At 40.9% G+C, this 18351-nt stretch overlaps 1 protein-coding gene across 1 annotated transcript in view; it reads right to left on the minus strand.

Annotated features, from left to right (window-relative positions):
* Positions 1-18351, minus strand: part of cux2b (cut-like homeobox 2b) — a 171895-nt gene that overhangs the window by 44097 nt on the left and 109447 nt on the right. Inside the window, 1 exon segment of the mRNA XM_034133242.1 lies at positions 4141-4219. Coding sequence (XP_033989133.1) covers positions 4141-4219 — 79 coding nt within the window.

Below are 18351 nucleotides of genomic sequence, written 5' to 3' on the forward strand. Positions count from 1 at the left end.
TACATTGTAATCAGTGATTTTGTATTCAATAGTGTTTCTGTGAGTTGCTGTTAATGTCAACAGGTCTCATATTGCATGCATCAAGCGTAACTCCTCCTCTGATTGGACCACACACACACACACACACACACACACACACACACACACACACACACACACACACACACACACACACACACACACACACACACACACTGAGAGGACAGAGGCACTTTCTAATGAAATAATAGAAAGAAAAAAAGCCTTCTTGCAATGAATAGTAATAACTGCATTAAGATTAATGAGCGTGGCGTGTAAAGAATAATTGCATCTGTCGAAAGATAAAAAATACATGAGCTGTGATGTTTGGGGTGAGTGTGTGTGAGAGGGTGTGTGAGAGGGTGTGTGTGTGTGTGTGTGTGTGTGTGTGTGTGTGTGTGTGTGTGTGTGTGTGTGTGTGTGTGTGTGTGTGTGTGTGTGTGTGTGTGTGTGTGTGTGTGTGTGTGTGTGTGTGTGTGTGTGTGTGAAATGAAGTGGGGCTGCAGCCAAATGACTGTCCTCCGCTGGACCTGCAGTCATCCATTGTAGAAACGAGGGGGGGAGATGTGACCTTGGACACTGACAGCAAGAAGTGCAGTGACAAACAGGATACTGTAGACCACACACACACACACACACACACACACACACACACACACACACACACACACACACACACACACACACACACACACACACACACACACACACACACACACACACACACACAGATATGCTCGGGGACACACACACACACACAGATATGCTCGGACACAGAAATACTCTCTGTTTGGAGAGTGTGTGTGTGTGTGTGTGTTGTAATGTAACTTCACATGAAGAGGGTGCCTGTAACAGTGCCTTCCAGTCTAAAGGTTTGTGTAGTTCTTGTAGGTTTCTGTGCATGTAAATGGTCTGCTAAACGCCTCCATTGGACTCCTTTGTTTACTTCCTGAAAAAAGTGCCATCAGGCTAGTAGTCTAGCTTTGTTAAGTTATTTAGGCCCTTTATTAACAGACCCTCTTTATAGGTAAGGTCAAACATGGTCACCTGATGTAACCAAACTATAATGAAACAGCAGTGACTTAGAAACAGAAGCTGCATTACTAAGATGTTCTCTCTTTCACATAGAGTTCATTTCGCCTGACAGTGTCCTTTTTCCCCAATTTAGACTCTTTCTTCTGGAGTACAACAACTCCTCGCTGACTATTCTCCACTTTGTTACAGAACATATCCCACCAGACGCTGCTGGGCTTGAATTTAGGGCGTCTATATAAAATCTATAGGTCAGAAAATCAAACTGAATACATCTTCAAAGAGACGGTATTTCTTATCAAGGAAATAACTCCATTCAAAGTGTATGTGTGTGTATAAGTGTGTGTGTGTGTGTGTGTGTGTGTGCTGGTGCAATATCAAGCAGGCGACTTCAAGGAAAAAATGGAGACCTTTAAAAGTCACTCGCTATTTTCTCTGACGCACACTTTTATCTTGTATTCATTGAATCTGTAAACAGCGTTTCTCTGCTGCTGCCACAAGTGTTCCTCTGATCTGCTCAGAGATTGGCTCTCGCAACAAAGAGCAACGCATTCACGCTTTATTCTGTCTATCTCATTTACAAACAGTGCAGTACTACCTCTTCAATTATATATGGTGCTTTTTCTATGGTTTTTATTTATTATTGTGTTTTTTATAATTAATAACGCGTGCATACTTTGTTATTTTGCATCGTACTTCTGCTGTTGTAATCAGAATCAGAAAGGTATGTTGACACAGACGAGGAATTTGACTTGGTGTTGTGGTGCATACATAAAAAAATTAAAATTAAAAACACAGATAGAAAACTATTTGAAGAAAACTATAATAACATTAAAACATATTTTAAAATATTAAAAAATATTTAAGAATATAGTAAAAAAAAATAGCAGTATTTACATTGAATAAAACTAAAATCTTTACTTCAACTTGGTCTATGTTTATAAAAATATATATTTTACTCTCAAATTACAGAATCCAATGTTCGCTTTAATTTCTCTATTTTTATTCCAATATTTGTATTTTATTCTTTATTTCTTTATATTAGAATAAAAAGTAACAGTATTTACATTTAATATGGTTGTAATACTAGAAATATTGGAAATAAAATATGTGCACTAATGAAAGACAACATATTGTATACATTATGTTATGTATGTAACCAGTGTAAGTGTACCTGTTTTGTTTTAAATGTCCCCATGTTCATGTCTCTTCTACATCAACATGTGTCCCCTCTTCTTCATGTCTCTTCTACATCAACATGTGTCCCCTCTTCTTCATGTCTCTTCTACATCAACATGTGTCCCCTCTTCTTCATGTCTCTTCTACATCAACATGTGTCCCCTCTTCTTCATGTCTCTTCTACATCAACATGTGTCCCCTCTTCTTCATGTCTCTTCTACATCAACATGTGTCCCCTCTTCTTCATGTCTCTTCTACATCAACATGTGTCCCCTCTTCTCCATGTCTCTTCTTCATCAACATGTGTCCCCTCTTCTTCATGTCTCTTCTACATCAACATGTGTCCCCTCTTCTTCATGTCTCTTCTTCATCAACATGTGTCCCCTCTTCTCCATGTCTCTTCTACATCAACATGTGTCCCCTCTTCTTCATGTCTCTTCTACATCAACATATGTCCCCTCTTCTTCATGTCTCTTCTACATCAACATGTGTCCCCTCTTCTTCATGTCTCTTCTACATCAACATGTGTCCCCTCTTCTTAATGTCTCTTCTTCATCAACATGTAGCCATTCAGCCAATCAGAGACAGGCTCTGTATATATCTCAGACCTGTAATATATTGATGAAAAACAGTATAATAGGGGACCTTTAATGTAACTGCCATGTGTGGAATAAATAAATGTGCATTCATTGTAATAATAATGTACATTTCCCCGTTGCGGGACAAATAAAGGAATTCAGATTCCGACTCTGACACACCCGACCCTCTCCAACTTCACCGTGCTCCTCACCCCTCTTTCTCCCCCCTTTCCCTCCCCCATTGGCCTCATCAGACCCTGTGCAGCAGACTTCAGTTGGATTTTAATTGGCCCTCCACAATCAGCGGTGGCTCCTGCAGGATGCGAGGCTCCGCGGCTCGGCTACACTCGGCGTTTTGAAGTGGCCTCATGCAGAGTTTTGGAAACCAGCCTGAGAGCGCAGACTTTGAAAAATAGATAAGAGCTGCAGGGTACGGGAGCACACTTTCTTAAAGTTTGTGTGTGTTCATATATACATGAAATGTCACTGTGTGTATAGAGGGGTCCGGAGGGGGGAGAGGAGGTTTGATGGGGTGGTTTTCAAGAATTGGTTTATATATCGTAGGACTTTTTTTACTTCTCTATGTTTGTATACATTTGTTAAGTTTATTTTTTATTCTAAAAAGGAACAAGCATCACAAAAAAAAATTAAAGCTATATTTATACAAAGTTAATTATTATTTATTTTATTTATAATATATATATATTTATATTACATTTTATATTACATGTATCTTTTACACTTTTATTTTGACTGTTTTGAAATCCAATTTTTACTTTTTACTTTATACTTATCAATTTTACTTTAATTTGATTTATTTGTTTAATTGTTTTTTAAGTTAAACACGGAGTAACTGTTACAAAATCCAATGTTTGCTCTAACTTCTCTGTGTTTATGAAAATATATATATACATTTTTATTTTTGCAAACAACTTTTTCAAAATGGTATGTTTCCTTTAACTTCTTTATGTGAATTCCAGTCTTTAAATGTGCGTTTTCTAGCAAGGACTATGGCTATCAACAGAGATGTTTGAAAATGAGACAGGAGCATTGAGGAGTCATATGGTAAAGCCCAGACAAATGTAAATAAAGTTGCTTAAAATGCATTAAATTACCGGAAAGTCCCTCAAAAAAATGCAATAATGTACCAGCATTTGATGTAAATGTAGCACAAATGAATACACAGAAGGGAGAAGGAAGGTTGAGGGTGTGTGTGTGTGTGTGTGTGTGGGTGTGTGTGTGTGTGTGTGTGTGTGTGTGTGTGTGTGTGTGTGTGTGTGTGTGTGTGTGTGTGTGTGTGTGTTCATGCTGTTGTGTGTTAGTGGGGACTCACCCGGGGCCTCGATCAGCTGTTTGTAGATTCCCAGGAACGCCGACTCGGCCTCTTTGCTGCGTTTGTTCAGAGCAACCACCTGCAGAGAAGAGAAGAAGAAGAAGAATACATTTAGGTAAACACGGACTCCTGTAATCCTGCATGTGTTTCACTCGACAACATATTTACATCTCAGGCATTACATTGACTTTTCCACGGAGCAGGAAACATTGGAAATATGAAATTGTCGAAGATGAATCGATAGCAATGAGAGCAAAGGTCAGACTCCAATATCTCCAATCACTGAGACTGTTGTATGAGCTGAAGCTTCAGTGTTTAGAACAGAGAAATACTGTGGGATTCATACGGTCTATGCAGAAATTGATTAATTTATTGATTATATGTATTGATTATTATCAGAGAGACAGCTATAGGATATGTGAACTGAGCTGTTTATAATCAACCAACTAACATATTATTTACAAACACACAGGCTGACACATTTAGAGGTTTGTAGACTTTGAAAACGGCAGAATTATTAATGTGTAAAGATGAAAACAAGATGCTTCCTGACTGTATCAAGAAGTTGTACCAGATTAGAGCAAAACAATTATAAATACATGTCAGAAATCAAATAAAATCAACTAAAATGTTAAAAAATATTTTCTTCAAGAAAACCAAAAATAATAATACAAATTAATAAATTAAATACAATTAAATAATCTTGACTAAAACCACATTAAATAATATTAAATGGTCTACTGGTTATTTTAACTCAACGAAAAAATGTACTATATATATATTTGTTTATTTAAGAAAAGAAAAGGAAAATAAATAATAAAAAATATATATAACAAAATGTAATTAAATTAAAAAAACAATTTCCAAAGCTGTGGGAACACAAACAAACACAATTAAATCCTAATACTTTGTTTATATCTAAACTCTGACAACAAAAACAGGCTTAAAACTAGTTCAATTTCCTCTCTGTTTATCTTTTTTTCTGTCCGGTTAACGTTGTGAGGCGTGCAGGCGGAGGCTCGGCAGAGACAGAAGCCTGCTATCCTCCACTCAGCGGGGGAGGCAAACCAATTAACGATTCATTAGGAAGGACAGAGAGAGCGAATTAGCCGCCACCTGGCCCCATGGAGAGGCACCTGCACCAGTGGGCATGTGGGTTGCTCTGCGCGGGCTAATGCTAACACCTCGGGCCTGAGAGAGAGTCAGAGGACGAGCTGCCTCCATGTCCTACATTACACTCAGCTTTTATCCAAAGAGACGTACAATGAGGGCAGTCAACCATGAAGATACAAGTAGAACACTAAGTACATTAGCTTTAAATAGAGCGCTGCAGGAATCCTTAAACCCTTCAATGAGTCAGCACTTTAGCACTTCCTGTTCCCTGGTAGGTGGTTAACACAAGCTGAAGACATTTTTAGAAGAAGAGTGTCTTACAAGTTTCTAAATGAGACGACTATCTAAACGTCATCACGGCCAACATTAGCCTCCTTTAGCTTAGCGGTGGTGACGTGAAGTCATGTGACCGTGCTGTAGTTCCTTTATAGCCCAACATTAGCCACCTTTAGCTTAGCGGTGGTGACGTGAAGTCATGTGATCGTGCTGTAGTTCCTTTATAGCCCAACATTAGCCACCTTTAGCTTAGCGGTGGTGACGTGAAGTCATGTGACCGTGCTGTAGTTCCTTTATAGCCCAACATTAGCCACCTTTAGCTTAGCAGTGGTGATGTGAAGTCATGTGACCGTGCTGTAGTTCCTTTATAGCCCAACATTAGCCACCTTTAGCTTAGCGGTGGTGACGTGAAGTCATGTGACCGTGCTGTAGTTCCTTTATAGCCCAACATTAGCCACCTTTAGCTTAGCAGTGGTGATGTGAAGTCATGTGACCGTGCTGTAGTTCCTTTATAGCCCAACATTAGCCACCTTTAGCTTAGCAGTGGTGATGTGAAGTCATGTGACCGTGCTGTAGTTCCTTTATAGCCCAACATTAGCCACCTTTAGCTTAGCGGTGGTGATGTGAAGTCATGTGACCGTGCTGTACAGTAGTTCCTTTATAGTTTGATACAGAGATTATATGCTGCAATAATCCAATGTAAAAATAACTTTGGCTTTTTGTCGAGGGAACCAGGGAGATGCTGCCTTCAGGGTCCTCGAAAATACGACATCATAGAACAAGCAATAGAACTTTTTATTTATTTAATGCTCATCTGCAGTTGAAAAAGGTGGGTATTTTAGTCCACGACAAAACATGCAGTTCTGACATAAAACATATATTTAATTTTGATTCTTTCAGTCATTTTCAGTGTCTACATGTAATAAGACTAATGCAAAAATAATGAATTATGTAACAATATGTTAAAGACGGCAGTATAAGTTAGCTTTGGTTTGTCACTATTTCAAAAATAATGACTTATTATTATTGTTTAATACTCCTTTTTGTATGTATATTTGTTGGTGGTCACATGACGTCGTCCTAGTTATTAGTTGATTTAATTGCACATCTGTAAAAAAACTGAGTGCTTCCACAAGCAATCATACGAAAGCAACTTTAAATCTTGTTTTATCTTGGGGAAAAGTATTTTAGCCTGAACAAAAACACTTAAAATAATAAATCAACTGAAGAAACTGAGTCCAAAATGGCCAATTAGGCTGCAGCAGGCCGCTCATCATTTGTTTGACTCCACTTGAGAAACCTTTGCTTTGCAGAGACATTATGGTTGGTGCTGGTGTGTTGGGGCTGTTTAGCCGGGTTATAAATAAGGTGTGTGGGAAACAGCAAAGGGACCTGAGAGCCTTTGATTTACTGGAAATGGCTGGCGTCTTTCCCCGGGGAGGCATAACGACAGCATCATGTTTAAAGAAATATCATAAAGATCAAGCAAATCCCCCCATCACTCCCACTCGCAGCCGCTCAGAGGAGTTCATGGAAAATGGAAAAGGCTGGAGCCCGAATCGATACAGATGCAATAGTGTGCAGCTCTCAGACTCTGCCTGCTTCACTGTGCTGTTGTTTCACTCAGCGAAACCCCCAATTGAACCCCCCGAATTCAACCTCTTCTCTCCGTGCAGGAGGTGACGTTATCGTTGGCATGTTGCTTCACAAACTGTGTGAAGCACGGCGGCAATGAAACCCACTTTTTCTGGGTTTCTATGTGTGTGTAAGGTTTGCTTTTTTCCTCGCTGCTGAAGAATTAGTAATTGAGTTTACTTTATTGTCACTTGGAGTAATTTAGTGTCACTACAAAAGCTGGAGGAAGTACACAGATCATGTTTTGGGATCATTTTTAAAAGTGTTGCATAAACCAAACGCTGCAAATACAAAACGCTGCAAGAAGCTAAAACACAACGGAGACCAGGGGACACTAAAGAGTGACGCACACAGCTGGGAGACCAGGGGACACTAAAGAGTGACGCACACAGCTGGGAGACCAGGGGACACTAAAAAGTGACGCACACAGCTGGGAGACCAGGGGACACTAAAGAGTGACGCACACAGCTGGGAGACCAGGGGACACTAAAAAGTGACGCACACAGCTGGGAGACCAGGGGACACTAAAGAGTGACGCACACAGCTGGGAGACCAGGGGACACTAAAAAGTGATGCACACAGCTAGGAGACCAGGGGACACTAAAGAGTGACGCACACAGCTGGGAGACCAGGGGACACTAAAGAGTGACGCACACAGCTGGGAGACCAGGGGACACTAAAGAGTGACGCACACAGCTGGGAGACCAGGGGACACTAAAGAGTGACGCACACAGCTGGGAGACCAGGGGACACTAAAGAGTGACGCACACAGCTGGGAGACCAGGGGACACTAAAGAGTGACACACACAGCTGGGAGACCAGGGGACACTAAAGAGTGACGCACACAGCTGGGAGACCAGGGGACACTAAAAAGTGACACACACAGCTGGGAGATCAGGGGACACTAAAGAGTGCAGCTTTTAGTGAACGCTGCGCATGTCTCCTCAAGTTGCTGAATGTTTTCTAAACGCTGCATGTGTTGTCAAGTTGCTGAAGATGTTTCTGTGTTTTTGAACGTGTGTTTTTATATTTGCATTTTGAAGCTCTCTGAAGCTGCAGCTCGTTTCCCCTAATGGAAATATTTTAGGCCGTTGTAGCGTGTTTTTTTGCACCTGTCGGCCACCATATGACTCAGCTGTATCTACATAGTCCATATAAGAAGAAAACATGACAAGAAGAGACGAGTGCAAGTGTTATCTTTAAGGGGGAAACTTAAGGTCTTTTGTGCAACCCCGCCCTGTTTTCATCCCACAGGCCATAAGACTGTTAAACACCTGAACTTTTGAAAGAACATCCATAACATTCATCTGTTGCAACTTACAAACTATTTATCTAATATATCATATTCCAATTACTTGTATATAGACTCTTCTTGCACTATTGTAACTATTGTATCTGTTTTAATGTTCTTGCACAGCTGGAGGACGAGCCTGTGACCTCAGATTTCCATTGACATATCTACACTGTAGCTTAGTATGTGCACATGACAATAAAAGCCTTGAATCTTGAATCCTACACTTGATCTACATGAGTCAGTACAGCAGGGTCCCTGAACCCACCACTCCTCTACTTCCTCTGAAGCATGTATATATAAACATGAAGTGAGTGTGCAGACTGTGTAAAGAGACCCTGTGAAGCAGCAGAGACAGTGAGGGTCTCCTGGTCCTCCATCATCCTTTAACGAGAGAACACGGAGATTACCTCCACAATCACACCATTAACCTGCCTACAGACACCAGCACACACATCAATCACACGCCTGCCTGACGCCCGCTACGCTATAGACACGCACACACACACACGCACACACACACACACACACACACACACACACACACACACACACACACACACACACACACACACACACACACACACACCACACACACACCACCACACACACACACACACACACACTCAGCTATCATCAAAGCATGCTGAGGTGTCGTGCCTAATATGGGCTGAGCAGGGAGTCATCTTCATCTTCATGCTAATCTCTTTCAGGGTCTCACACTAACACGCAGTGGGGGGAAAGTACATTTACTCAAGTACTGTATAGTATAATGTTGAGGTACTTGGAGCCTACTTTAGTTGTGTATTTTCTATTTAAAAGCTACTTCATATTTCCACCTCACTACATTTTTGTAAGTGAACCGACACCAGTCGTGAAAGAAGTACTGAGATCTTGTATTGAGGTAATAATAAGCAGTAATAGTTTAAATATAATATCTATCTATCTATCTGTCTGTCTGGCTGTCTGTCTGTCTGTCTGTCTGTCTGTCTGTCTGTCTGTCTGTCTGTCTGTCTGTCTGTCTGTCTGTCTGTCTGTCTGTCTGTCTGTCTGTCTGTCTGTCTGTCTGTCTGTCTGTCTGTCTGTCTGTCTGTCTGTCTGTCTGTTTGTCGAACTATCTATCTATCTATCTATCTATCCATCCATCCATCCATCCATCTATCTATCCATCCATCCATCTATCCATCCATCTATCTATCCATCCATCTATCTATCTATCATTTATATACTGATGGGTAACTTAATCTAAATATACATAGTCATTTATAAGGTGATTTATATGTTATTATATTTAAATTAAGTCAAAGTTACTCAAATAGCTAGAAATTGAAGTACATAAAAACATGAATGTAATGTTTCTGCAAAGTAACTTAAGCTATTCAAATGAATGTAGTGCAGTAAAACATACACAATATTTAGTGAAATTACACTGGACTTAAAGTATATAGTAGCTTAAAATGGAAATACTCAAGGAAAGTACCTCAGAAATAAACTTAGGCACAGTACTTCAGTAAAAGTACTTAGTTACATCCCACAAAAGGGAACAGCTTCAGGAAATACAACATCTCATATCCTCTCTCTCCAGCTTCACTCTCTTTGTTTTTGTGTTAAAGGATACGGAGGGAGTGTGTTCGGCCACAGGTTGATTTTACAAGCAGGACGAGTAAAGCCCGGGGCGAGAGAGAGAGAGAGAGAGAGAGAGAGAGAGAGAGAGAGAGAGAGAGAGAGAGAGAGAGAGAGAGAGAGAGAGAGAGAGAGAGACAAAGAAACCTGTTAGCGTTCCTCCATAACTCTTCACACAGAAAGGCTGCTGGGAAATACTTACTGATAAGCCTGGGAGAATACTTACAGTACCCACAGTGTGTGTGTGTGTGTGTGTGTGTGTGTGTGTGTGTGTGTGTGTGTGTGTGTGTGTGTGTGTGTGTGTGTGTGTGTGTGTGTGTGTGTGTGTGTGTGTGTGTGTGTGTGTGTGTACATGTGTCGAGGAAGAGGAGGTGAAAAGGAGGCGGAGATAAGCTGAAGTAGGAAGAGAGTGCGAAGACACACAACGGAAAAGAGGGGTTCCCATAAAGAGCGCAATTAGCAATTATGCAGTCATCAATTACAATTATCACAACTGGTGATTATGCAATTATCACTCTAAATCATCGCTTCCCCCCCCCCTCTCTGCATTACCAGGCTGCCCCCCCCCCCCCCCCCCCCCCCCCCTCTGTGATTTGGTTGTTTTGGGAAGCGTTGTGATGATGCAGGTGATTAGAGTGTGTGTGTGTGTGTGTTTGCAAAGACTCTTTATCAAACTGTTTCCTAAATTACTAGGACAACATTCCAGGCATTGGTAAGTTTCAATCAAAGTCCTTTTTTAAATTGACATTGTTACTGCATGAAAACACACACTAAGACAAAAAGAAAAAAACAATTATTTCCTGTAGTGTGTGATATAGGTTTTAGTGCATGTAAATAATCTGTGGAGGCTAACATCCCTGTCAAAATACACCTGAACATCAGCAGGAGAGGACTCTTTAAAGTAGAGACACTACATACTGATATACACCTGAACATCAGCAGGAGAGGACTCTTTAAAGTAGAGACACTACATACTGATATACACCTGAACATCAGCAGGAGAGGACTCTTTAAAGTAGAGACACTACATACTGATATACACCTGAACATCAGCAGGAGAGAACTCTTTAAAGTAGAGACACTACATACTGATATACACCTGTATATCAGCAGGAGAGGACTCTTTAAAGTAGAGACACTACATACTGATATACACCTGAACATCAGCAGGAGAGGACTCTTTAAAGTAGAGACACTACATGCTGATATACACCTGAACATCAGCAGGAGAGGACTCTTTAAAGTAGAGACACTACATACTGATATACACCTGAACATCAGCAGGAGAGGGACTCTTTAAAGTAGAGACATTACATACTGATATACACCTGAACATCAGCAGGAGAGGGACTCTTTAAAGTAGAGACACTACATACTGATATACACCTGAAATTAGCCGTATATGTCCCCTTTAAAGAAATTAAGGGATGTTTTCTGCGGTGTATGTACAGCCTTTCCTTGTCTTCTTCTTCTGTTAAGTTTTAGAGCAGTTTACATCCATAAGTGTTGCATTACTGCCACCTGCTGCACATAACTCTACATAATCCGGCATAGTGAATTTACTAATTTCCATATGAGTGAAAGTGGCTTTATACTTGGTCCTAAGTATTCACACATAACCTGATGCAGGAAAAGTCCCTGAACATCTCATGGCTGGACTGCCTGTGTGAATGTGACCTAAGTGTGTGACTTCTTGGTGCATATGATTGATTCCTCAGTATATTTTTGCATGTGTGTGTGTGTGTGTGTGACACTCTGTCTCGGGTGCTGTGGGTGGTTTGGGGACAGAAAGTGTTTGCCGTCCCTGAGGCCTCTAAATTACCTGTCATCTTTCCCAAGATGCAAAGGTCATTTCACAATCATAGGGAGTCCATCGTCCTGCGGCCCACAGGCTGACAGGATGTCACAACAACCCCGGTCCCGCTCCATGCTTATTAGAACAGAACAGTGGGAAGCCCTCTACCACCGCAACAACACTTGTCATAACACCTTGCAGAAGAATCCACTGGATTCCTGGCAAAAATCACTCCTGGCTGTTAGTAAAAAGTGTCGAGAAAACTGTGAGAATATATGATTGACCCTCCATTATATGACGTGTTAAATTTAACTGGAAACCAAAGCTGAGGGTTGTGTTTTTAGTTAAAACATGAGCAAGATGTGATTTTTATTGTCACCTTTTTGAGCCTTGTATAGTGTCGACTGCTGCCAAATCTTCTTCCAGCTAACACCAAAAACATGCCAGATAGCGGCAAAGTATATCTCAAAGCGATTATAACTATTTTAAATTCAATTGTTTACACCACTAAAAGTTAAAGAGGACATATTATGCTCAACATCAGCTTCATATCAGTATGTAGTGTCTCTACTTTAAAGAGTCCTCTCCTGCTGATGTTCAGGTGTATATCAGTATGTAGTGTCTCTACTTTAAAGAGTCCTCTCCTGCTGATGTTCAGGTGTATATCAGTATGTAGTGTCTCTACTTTAAAGAGTCCTCTCCTGCTGATGTTCAGGTGTATATCAGTATGTAGTGTCTCTACTTTAAAGAGTCCTCTCCTGCTGATGTTCAGGTGTATATCAGTATGTAGTGTCTCTACTTTAAAGAGTCCTCTCCTGCTGATGTTCAGGTGTATATCAGTATGTAGTGTATCTACTTTAAAGAGTCCTCTCCTGCTGATGTTCAGGTGTATATCAGTATGTAGTGTCTCTACTTTAAAGAGTCCTCTCCTGCTGATGTTCAGGTGTATATCAGTATGTAGTGTATCTACTTTAAAGAGTCCTCTCCTGCTGATGTTCAGGTGTATATCAGTATGTAGTGTCTCTACTTTAAAGAGTCCTCTCCTGCTGATGTTCAGGTGTATATCAGTATGTAGTGTCTCTACTTTAAAGAGTCCTCTCCTGCTGATGTTCAGGTGTATATCAGTATGTAGTGTCTCTACTTTAAAGAGTCCTCTCCTGCTGATGTTCAGGTGTATATCAGTATGTAGTGTCTCTACTTTAAAGAGTCCTCTCCTGCTGATGTTCAGGTGTATATCAGTATGTAGTGTCTCTACTTTAAAGAGTCCTCTCCTGCTGATGTTCAGGTGTATATCAGTATGTAGTGTCTCTACTTTAAAGAGTCCTCTCCTGCTGATGTTCAGGTGTATATCAGTATGTAGTGTCTCTACTTTAAAGAGTCCTCTCCTGCTGATGTTCAGGTGTATATCAGTATGTAGTGTATCTACTTTAAAGAGTCCTCTCCTGCTGATGTTCAGGTGTATATCAGTATGTAGTGTCTCTACTTTAAAGAGTCCTCTCCTGCTGATGTTCAGGTGTATATCAGTATGTAGTGTCTCTACTTTAAAGAGTCCTCTCCTGCTGATGTTCAGGTGTATATCAGTATGTAGTGTCTCTACTTTAAAGAGTCCTCTCCTGCTGATGTTCAGGTGTATATCAGTATGTAGTGTCTCTACTTTAAAGAGTCCTCTCCTGCTGATGTTCAGGTGTATATCAGTATGTAGTGTCTCTACTTTAAAGAGTCCTCTCCTGCTGATGTTCAGGTGTATATCAGTATGTAGTGTCTCTACTTTAAAGAGTCCTCTCCTGCTGATGTTCAGGTGTATATCAGTATGTAGTGTCTCTACTTTAAAGAGTCCTCTCCTGCTGATGTTCAGGTGTATATCAGTATGTAGTGTCTCTACTTTAAAGAGTCCTCTCCTGCTGATGTTCAGGTGTATATCAGTATGTAGTGTCTCTACTTTAAAGAGTCCTCTCCTGCTGATGTTCAGGTGTATATCAGTATGTAGTGTATCTACTTTAAAGAGTCCTCTCCTGCTGATGTTCAGGTGTATATCAGTGTGTAGTGTCTCTACTTTAAAGAGTCCTCTCCTGCTGATGTTCAGGTGTTTATCAGTATTTAGTGTCTCTACTTTAAAGAGTCCTCTCCTGCTGATGTTCAGGTGTATATCAGTGTGTAGTGTCTCTACTTTAAAGAGCCCTCTCCTGCTGATGTTCAGGTGTATATCAGTATGTAGTGTATCTACTTTAAAGAGTACTCTCCTGCTGATGTTCAGGTGTATATCAGTGTGTAGTGTCTCTACTTTAAAGAGTCCTCTCCTGCTGATGTTCAGGTGTTTATCAGTATGTAGTGTCTCTACTTTAAAGAGTCCTCTCCTGCTGATGTTCAGGTGTATATCAGTATGTAGTGTCTCTACTTTAAAGAGTCCTCTCCTGCTGATGTTCAGGTGTTTATCAGTATGTAGTGTCTCTACTTTAAAGAGTCCTCTCCTGCTGATGTTCAGGTGTATATCAGTATGTACTGTAGTGTCTCTACTGTGACATGTCTCCATGCTTTAATGCCCAGTCTTCTCTGATTGGTTAGCTGGCCGGCTCTGTTGTGATTGGTTAACTGCTTAGAGATGTCCCGCCCGTCAGCCTATCACGTACAATGTGTTGGAGCGCTAGCCAATAGAAGCGTGAGTGTTACCTAGTGATGTCACTAATGTTCAGGAAGTAAACAAAGGAGTCCAATGGAGGCGTTTCATGTAGGGGGGGGGGGGGGGGGGTTTCTCTTTCTCAGATACTTCTAGAGGGAGGCAATGTTACAGGCAATGTCTTCAGGTAAAATTATAAAGATTAGAGCTTCAATTTCCAATTATTTCCTTAGTGATTCATCTATAAACATGTTTGTTGATTAGCCCTTTTATATACTTGTCTGTTTAACGTAAGTAACTGTAAAAAAGGCCAATCAGTTTCCCTAAAGGCCCACTGGATGCTAAATATTCCATTTAAAACATATAAAACATCCAAATAACAAGGAGCACTTGAATGCACCATTGACCTTGACATAGGTCTGCGCTCTCGGAGGGCTATTTCCAGTTTGCTAATGTCTTATGAAAAGCCCTTTAAAGGTCAACATTTGAAACTGATGTAATTCTGAAGAGAATCGAGAGATGCAGCATCTGCATGGCGGACTATAACCAACAGAGGAAAACATGTTTGCTTCAAAATCATTTAAACAGTCTCACAGAGAAACCTGCAATCCTACACTTCAGTCTCCTTGATATGTGAACTTCAAATGCAAACCATCATCCTCCGTTCAGGAAAAACATCATATTTTATCCGAGCGCCACCCAGCACTTCTGCATCTGTCACTGCTGGCATTTGTTTGGAGTGCAGGTTCAGAGGAGAAGATGAGTTGGTGCTGAGTGACTGATGAGTGGGTGAGAGAGGGCCAGAGGTAAACAGTGTGGAAGCTGAGAGACACACACACACCCACACACACACACACACACACACACACACACACACACACACACACACACACACACACACACACACACACACACACACACACACACACACACACACACACACACACACACACACACACACACACACACACACACACACACACACACACACACACACACACACACACGCCAAGGCTTTCAAACAGAGATGGCAAAAGTACACATATCCTTCACTAGAGTTGAAGTACAGATACTCGGGTTTCAAAATACTCTGGTACTTACTCTGGTAAAAGTAGAGAGGTATTGGCATTGAAATGTACTTAAGTAAAAACCAGCCATTAACTGTATAGAGTCAATGGTAACTGGACCTCACTTTGGATTTAATGAACATCCAATAACTTATATTTGAAATTGTTTTACGGTCATTGACATACAAAGAGCGATCGTGTTTTCTGTGAGACGTTAGGTTGAAATAGGCACGCAATGACTCTAAATCATAATGATCACGCCACCAAATGCAGGTGAAAACTAAAGAAACAAGCCTGTGTTAAAAATGTAAGGAGTAAAAGTAAAAACACATTTACACATTCGAGAAAAATCAAATCAAATAAAAAAAAGAATCAAATTGTAACGGACTACATTTTTAAAGTCCCCCTCCCATCCTTGCACCACACAGGCTGTGTTTTTGGGGCAGATGTAATCATGGTGACACCCGTCTCCAGCAGCATGGCGGTGTTCCTCTCTGGACGCCCGGCGAGATGAGCAGTCTCAGCTCGACACACATCTCGTCGCCACGTCAATTCCAATCAGGAGAATCTGTCAGTCACAGCGGACTGCAGAGCTGCCGTCTCAGCCAAAACAAAACCACCACAGCTGACCGTTATTCTTTTGTGGCATCCACTACTGAGGTAAACACATGCAGAAACGATGCCTGGACTAAACCAGAGAGGAAATGCAGCTCCATTTATGGAAGTAGAGAAGGACAGTGTAGAGAAATTAGCAGGAAAAGGTCAATATATAGGTATTAGGAGAGGTTTCTAGAATATATCAATCTGTAGAGAAAGTAGGAAGGATTTTCATTCTGTTTGTACAGCTATAATTGCATTAGCAGTCAATAATAAGACCGTGTTGCCATGCAAGAAATACTTTGGTGAAAATGCTGACATTTAACAGGTTTAATTTTTACCTTTTTCTCCATTTATTTAAGCGTGTTAGCATTTTAGCACTTAACACAAACACTGTGTGTAGTAAGTGGACTTAAGGCGCATTTCCACTACAGCACGGAGCGCGGTTTAAGCGTGCCGTGCCGTGCCCGGCCCGTTTTTGGTTGCTTTTCCACTAGGGGTAGTTCCGGCTAGCGGGTACTTTTTCACAGTTTTCTGGCTCTCCGAAATTGAGGTTCTTTCCGGGCTAACAACCGGGCTGAGTATGCTAAACTAGTGAGAGAATCGCTGGCAACTACAACCAAATGAACATATTTGACCGTGATTTAATTGTAATACACGTTTCAAAATGATGCCGAAGTAACAACATACTGATACCGGTTAGTAAAAACCATGAATTAATGCTTTGACAAGTCTGCAGACAGACGGCAGGCGAACAACCTTTTAAAATGCGTGTTTTCTGAATGGAGATTGGCTAAGCTAACGCAGTATGCTCCGACCGTCCACACTCACAACAACGGCCTATACAGACATAAATAAACCAGCGACTGTATTCACCATGACACAGGCAGTCTGTGGTTTGTACTTGTTTAACTTTTGTGTAGTTTCTGAACAGATATGAGGAGCTGTGAGCTTGAGTGCTAACGGCTAACGGCTGATGTTGGTTTTGTGTTTCGCATTAAAGATGACGTCACGGCTCCGCCTACACTGCGTTACTATAGTTACTGCCCCAGTTCCTAAACTGTAATGGAAACGCAGCATAAAGTGAGCCTGGCCTACCAAGGCCTAACTATACCGTACTAAGCCGTGCGAGGCCCTGCAGTGGAAATGCGCCATTAGACACCCTGAAGTCATCCTTTAGTTTGTAAAATTCAGTTTCAAAGGACTGAGTTGGGCATTTCGGCCGCCGCCGCCATCTTTGTTTTTAGGAACCAGAAATGACACAAGTTGGTGAAGACATGTACTACCAAATGTTGAAAGTTTCAATTAACTTTAAGAACGGAAAACACTGTTTGAAAGAGTTCAAGTAAAAAAACACAGACAACCCCTGAACCAGACCTGTCAATCACAAAGTAGCCCCAAAAAAGGCACTGCTTTATCATCAATTTGACTCTAAATGGGACTAAAATGTACAAAATGAACATCGTGCTATATTGAAAAAAGACTTGAAACTAGGTAATAAACTCATCAGGAAAATGTTTACCGAGATAATAAATCAAGTGAGAAGTTGGGACATTTTCTCATGGACTTCTATCAATTAAACAGTGGAGCCGTCCCCTGCTGGATATCAGAGATAATGCGGAGGATCTACTTTTGCAGCTCTTTTGTTTTGATTCAAGACAGAATAAAACTCCGGCTGATTGGTATGTAACCATTCTATTATCTATATACTGTATGAAGGTATGTTGAGAAGTATTGGACAAAAGTAGAGTTTGGAGCTCAGTGTGCAAGATTGAAACTCAGTGAATCTTGAAAATCACAATGATTAATGCTCAGGTGTACATGAATGTGTTAACCAACTTTCAATACATATTTCTAAACAATACACCTTAAAGTGGACCTATCATGCTATATTTGAATAATATAGTGTAGGACCATACCTATATAAGGCATATTTATACTTTTTTTTTTTCAAAATACCAAACAGATCATGCATTTTAGCCATGCCTCATTTTGCTCAATTTGACATTTTTTAGATCTGTTTTAGCAAGGGCAGATTCTGTGAGAACAGCACCATCTACAGGCCTGGCATATGTACTACAGTCTCTCCAGCGCTTTCGAACGGCAATGGCCGTGGCTGTCTCCTCCTGATTGGTGGAGTTGGCCCAATAGCCGTAGCGCCACCATCCTGACGTCAGGACAGTGTTCAAATCTGGATCAG

The sequence above is a fragment of the Trematomus bernacchii genome, unplaced genomic scaffold (assembly GCF_902827165.1).
Source record: "Trematomus bernacchii unplaced genomic scaffold, fTreBer1.1, whole genome shotgun sequence".
NCBI lineage: Eukaryota > Metazoa > Chordata > Actinopteri > Perciformes > Nototheniidae > Trematomus > Trematomus bernacchii.